This window comes from Haplochromis burtoni, unplaced genomic scaffold (genome assembly GCF_018398535.1).
Source record: "Haplochromis burtoni strain Fernald_Lab_line unplaced genomic scaffold, NCSU_Asbu1 Contig_2792, whole genome shotgun sequence".
NCBI lineage: Eukaryota > Metazoa > Chordata > Actinopteri > Cichliformes > Cichlidae > Haplochromis > Haplochromis burtoni.
This window is the reverse complement of record NW_024585153.1, coordinates 1-4,304: the sequence shown is the minus strand read 5'-3', so window position 1 is coordinate 4,304 and position 4,304 is coordinate 1. Positions and strand designations below refer to the sequence as shown.

At 40.4% G+C, this 4,304-nt stretch overlaps 1 protein-coding gene across 1 annotated transcript; it reads left to right on the top strand.

Annotated features, from left to right (window-relative positions):
- Positions 1 to 361: 361 nt before the first annotated feature.
- LOC106632873 (D(4) dopamine receptor) lies at positions 362 to 3,206 on the top strand (the record flags this gene model as incomplete). The annotated part of the gene is given in 1 exon segment (XM_014331560.2): positions 362 to 3,206. A coding segment is annotated over 1 exon segment (205 nt), but the record flags the coding sequence as incomplete, so codon positions are not given.
- Positions 3,207 to 4,304: the final 1,098 nt, after the last annotated feature.

Below are 4,304 nucleotides of genomic sequence, written 5' to 3'. Positions count from 1 at the left end.
CTGCCGTGTCTTTGTGTGACACAGAAAGGGAAACGATGGTTCCTACTGTGAAACATGGAGGAGCAGGTGTGATGGTGTGGGGGAGCTTTGCTGGTGACACTGTTGGGGATTTATTTAAAATTGAAGGCATATTGAACCAGCATGGCTACCACAGCATCCTACTGCGACATGCATCCCATCATTTATTTTTCAACAGGACAATGACCCCAAACACACCTCCAGGCTGTGTGAGGGCTGTTTGACCAAAGAGTGATGGAGTGCTGTCCAGACCTTTGACTGGTGTGTGTGTATGCTCATATGAATCTGTCAGTTACAACTTAAAGTGAAAAGAAACTTGATTTCCCTTTTGTACGCTCTCCACAGGTTGCTTCTTGTTCTGCTGGACTCCATTCTTTGTGGTCCATACGATGCGAGCCGTGTGTCTGACATGCAGCATCCATCCTGGTCTAATGAGCACTGTCACCTGGTTGGGCTACGTCAACAGTGCTCTCAACCCCATAATTTACACCATGTTCAACACAGAGTTCAAGAAATTCTTCAAGAAATGCTTCCGCAGCTGCTGCTGACAACAGATTTCCCACCACAGACTCTGCAGTGAGCTGAAGGCGGAATGACGAGACTGGGAATGGGTTTTGGAAGGATTTACAGGATTTACAGCATATGACTTCTGCTGGAAAGTCAGAGGTTTTCAGTTTAACCATTTACTTATGGTTGATAGTGGCTTGCTGACAACTTATTAAGATTGTTTCTAAGTTGCAAATACTGATCTTATAAATTCCATATCTGGGTCTGTTTTCTCCGTTGATGATGTGATTTTGTGATCCCCACGGATTACGGCCTAGAAAAAACTAACAGTGCATTTGTGGAAAGCTACAGAAAACAGATGAACACAGCCTCCCTTATTGAAAACAGAGATTTCACTTTGTCTACATGGCACTTTTTTTGGAATATACTGTCCATCAGCCTTGGCTGGCTGGGGTTACTGTGAGCCAGTTCCACAGAAGGACATGAGCATCTCAAAACATCTCCAACTATACGGAAAGACTGAGTAAGCTTCAACAGAGCAGAATGACAAGCAGCTAAAAGCAGCTTCAAGAGCAAAAAACTTGTCTAAAATCAGCCACTCATGCCCACTGTTATGAATAAGCATAAATCAACAGTTTGGCATGATGTGTTTCTTGCAGACAGATAAAGAAGATAAACACTGGTCTCATGTTTGTGTGGTAAATATGAAGCTACAGCCAGCAGCTGCCTAGCTTAACTTAGCTCAGAGTAGCTTAGCTTAGCTCAGTATAGCTTAGCTTAGGCTAAAGGCTGGAAAGAATAGAAACATTAAAAACATTGTACAGCTCTGAATTATCGTCATCTCGGCCACATAGTAGCAATTTTCAGTCATTAGAAGCAGAATTAGTAATCAGTGCTCGCTTATGAGTTACCCACTGAATAAAGACTTTTACAGTATTAGATGTGATTAGCGGCACAGCAAGATGCACTATGTAGGGTTACAAGTCCTACTTTGACTCTGCTCAGAAGACTGTATTGCCTCCTTTACATTACCAGTCTAGAATCTAGTGTGCGACCTTTTCCAGCCTTTATGCTGATCATAGCTGAGCTAAACAACCTCTGGCTATAGTGTGAGTGTGTTTGACTGAGTGGAAGGATATAATGATGTTGTGTTTATTCTATCTTCAGGTAAGAAACCATTCAAGTGTTTCCATACATAACAGACTGAATAAATTTTTTGATATAATGAAAAGTTCACATCAGTTCAATTTAGACTGCTTCTAGATCAGGCATGGCTAATCTGTAAAACTGTGCATCAGATCTTGTCGTGTGAATTGTCAGGTACAGTTAAGCATTGTAACTGCCTAACTGATTTTAGCTGAAAATGGAAAAATGTTTTTCCTTCAGAGAAAGAGGATTTTGGAACGAGACCCAAAGTGTGAAAGATAACAATATTTAGTCATGAACTGCTGACATCTAATGAGCTGGTGTGAACCTCTTCAATGGTATACAACACTGAATATAGCACAGTCGAAACTAGCTTACTTTAACTGCTTTAAAGTAATTTTAAGATATGTATTAATGAAATGATTCATATAATATTAGTAGCTTTATGCCTTAAATTCAAAGGATGTTCTTGTCCATCATGATAGAATTGATCCATCTAAAACACATGCAAAAAAATGTAAGCTGTCGTGGAAATAATGAGTAATTTATTCCTTTCTCTGCTTCAGCGCTGAAGGAACTGCACGTCTACATAAAGTTTTGTTATATATACTATATTTGCTCAACTTCTCATTATTACAGGAAATGAGTGGTATTAATAATTCTTTTTAAATTGCTAAATAACAGCAGCTTATGATACTTAAGATACCACATGTTCCTTCTGCAAACATTATTTTCTACATTTTCTTTCACATATAGACACATAATATGTAGTATGATTGTAATGCATGTTGTAAGGGGAAGAAAATTACAATAGTTTTCTGATACTGTAAGAAGACATTCTTGTTGGTTTAGTTCAAAGCATAATATAATGAAAATGTGTGCCATTTTAACGAGCATTTGTTGTTAATGTAAGAAACCATGCTAATATTGTTATTGTTCCTAGAGCAATATTACAGGAATATAAGATAAAACAACTATTGCTGTCTCACAAGATTCCAGTTAAAGCACATTATTGCTGAATAATACCGAAAAATCTTAAAAACAGCTGTAGACGTTGCAATTTTATTTGGTCATTGGTGTATTTCCAGTGTGCTTGATGCTGAATGAAAGCTCACAGAAAGTTTTTCCACGTTTTGTGAGTGGTATCATTACCACTCTGTGTTTTGTTACTGACTGTGCCTACTGTATGCCACATCCACACTTTAAGTGGGAAAGTTTCTAATAAAATGTTTCATCTTTCTAAAAGCTCAGTCTTTAGTGGCCTTCATCTGAAATCTAATCAGCTCGGTTTGAGGTTGGCGTGGTGGGTGTATGGCATCGTTGGATGTGCCAGAACACGTCGTTCCAGGCACACAGACCACATCCCAGATGTGGTTTTAGCTCATTCTCATGGAGAGAGAAGGGACTGAGTACTGCATGTTAGTGTCATTTGTAAAAATCAAAATTTTTGATAAAGGTGGAGTTCAGAAATAAGCTGTGTCCTTTTTACTCGAGTAAATCATTTTGCGTCTTTCTTAAGCTGAGCATACGATTATTTCAGCTCCTGCTCAAACTGTAAGATTGACTCGCAGGGGTTAGAAGGTCACAATATCTTCTCTTGCTCTCTCTCCCTCTCTCACTCACACACACACACGCACACACATACGCACACACATACCACCACCACCATCAACTTTGTTAAATTGCTAATGAAAAACATAATTGAGCACCAATGTCCATCCAACTCTTTTCACGGTTGTTGTGGTCGTGATAATTTTGTGAGGCCACATCGAAGAGGCTCGGATGAGCCAAAGTTCTACAAGTTGTGCCTCCGTCGCTTGTGTCCAGATCACACGCTGCACTGCTGCTCCGTCTTTTCACTTCCATTTCTGTGTTTGTGCGTGCGCAGTGTGAGAGGCTGCGGTGACACCCTCACGAGGGGCGACAGGATTTCAAACAGGTTTGATTTTCTTACGACCAAAGGATTGATGATTTCCATGGTCGTGAGGTGTTAATCGCTTCTCGTTACCCCACGTATACTACATGATGCACGACGCACGATGATTAAGGCGAAACTTGGGCCGATCCCTAAAACGGTCACACGACTGAAAAATCGGCTCAAAATGACCCCAAAATCGCACCGTGTATGCCCAGCTTTAGGCATGATGAGGCTTTTGTAACCACTTTGCAGTTATTCTTGAGGCTCTTTGGTAGTTGTTTGTTTATAATCGAGGGAGTTTTGTGTAGTCATTTTGTTTGAGGTCGTCATGTCTCTGTCGTTATTTTGTTCTTTTTCAGGCTATTCTCTCTCTTTATAGTCACGTTATTAACCTAATAAGAACATTTTGTCTCATTGCTGCTATTTCTCTTTGAGGCCGTCATGTCTCTATCTAGGACCTGTTTCCTGTTTCTCTTTGACATGGCTTTCTGTCCTTTTGGTCATGTTGTGTGTCATTGTGGGCGGTTTAATAGTTTTGTTATCTGTGTCTGGCTGACCAGCTTCACTTCATCACAGTCACAGTGGCGGAGCGCGGGGGTGGGGGGGGGTGGCTTACTGGGCTTAACCCCGGGTTGTTTTGTCAGAAGCCTGGGGTCTTTTGGAGTGTAATTTTTTCATAGTTAGATGCCTGGCTGACAACTGTATAAAACAAAAA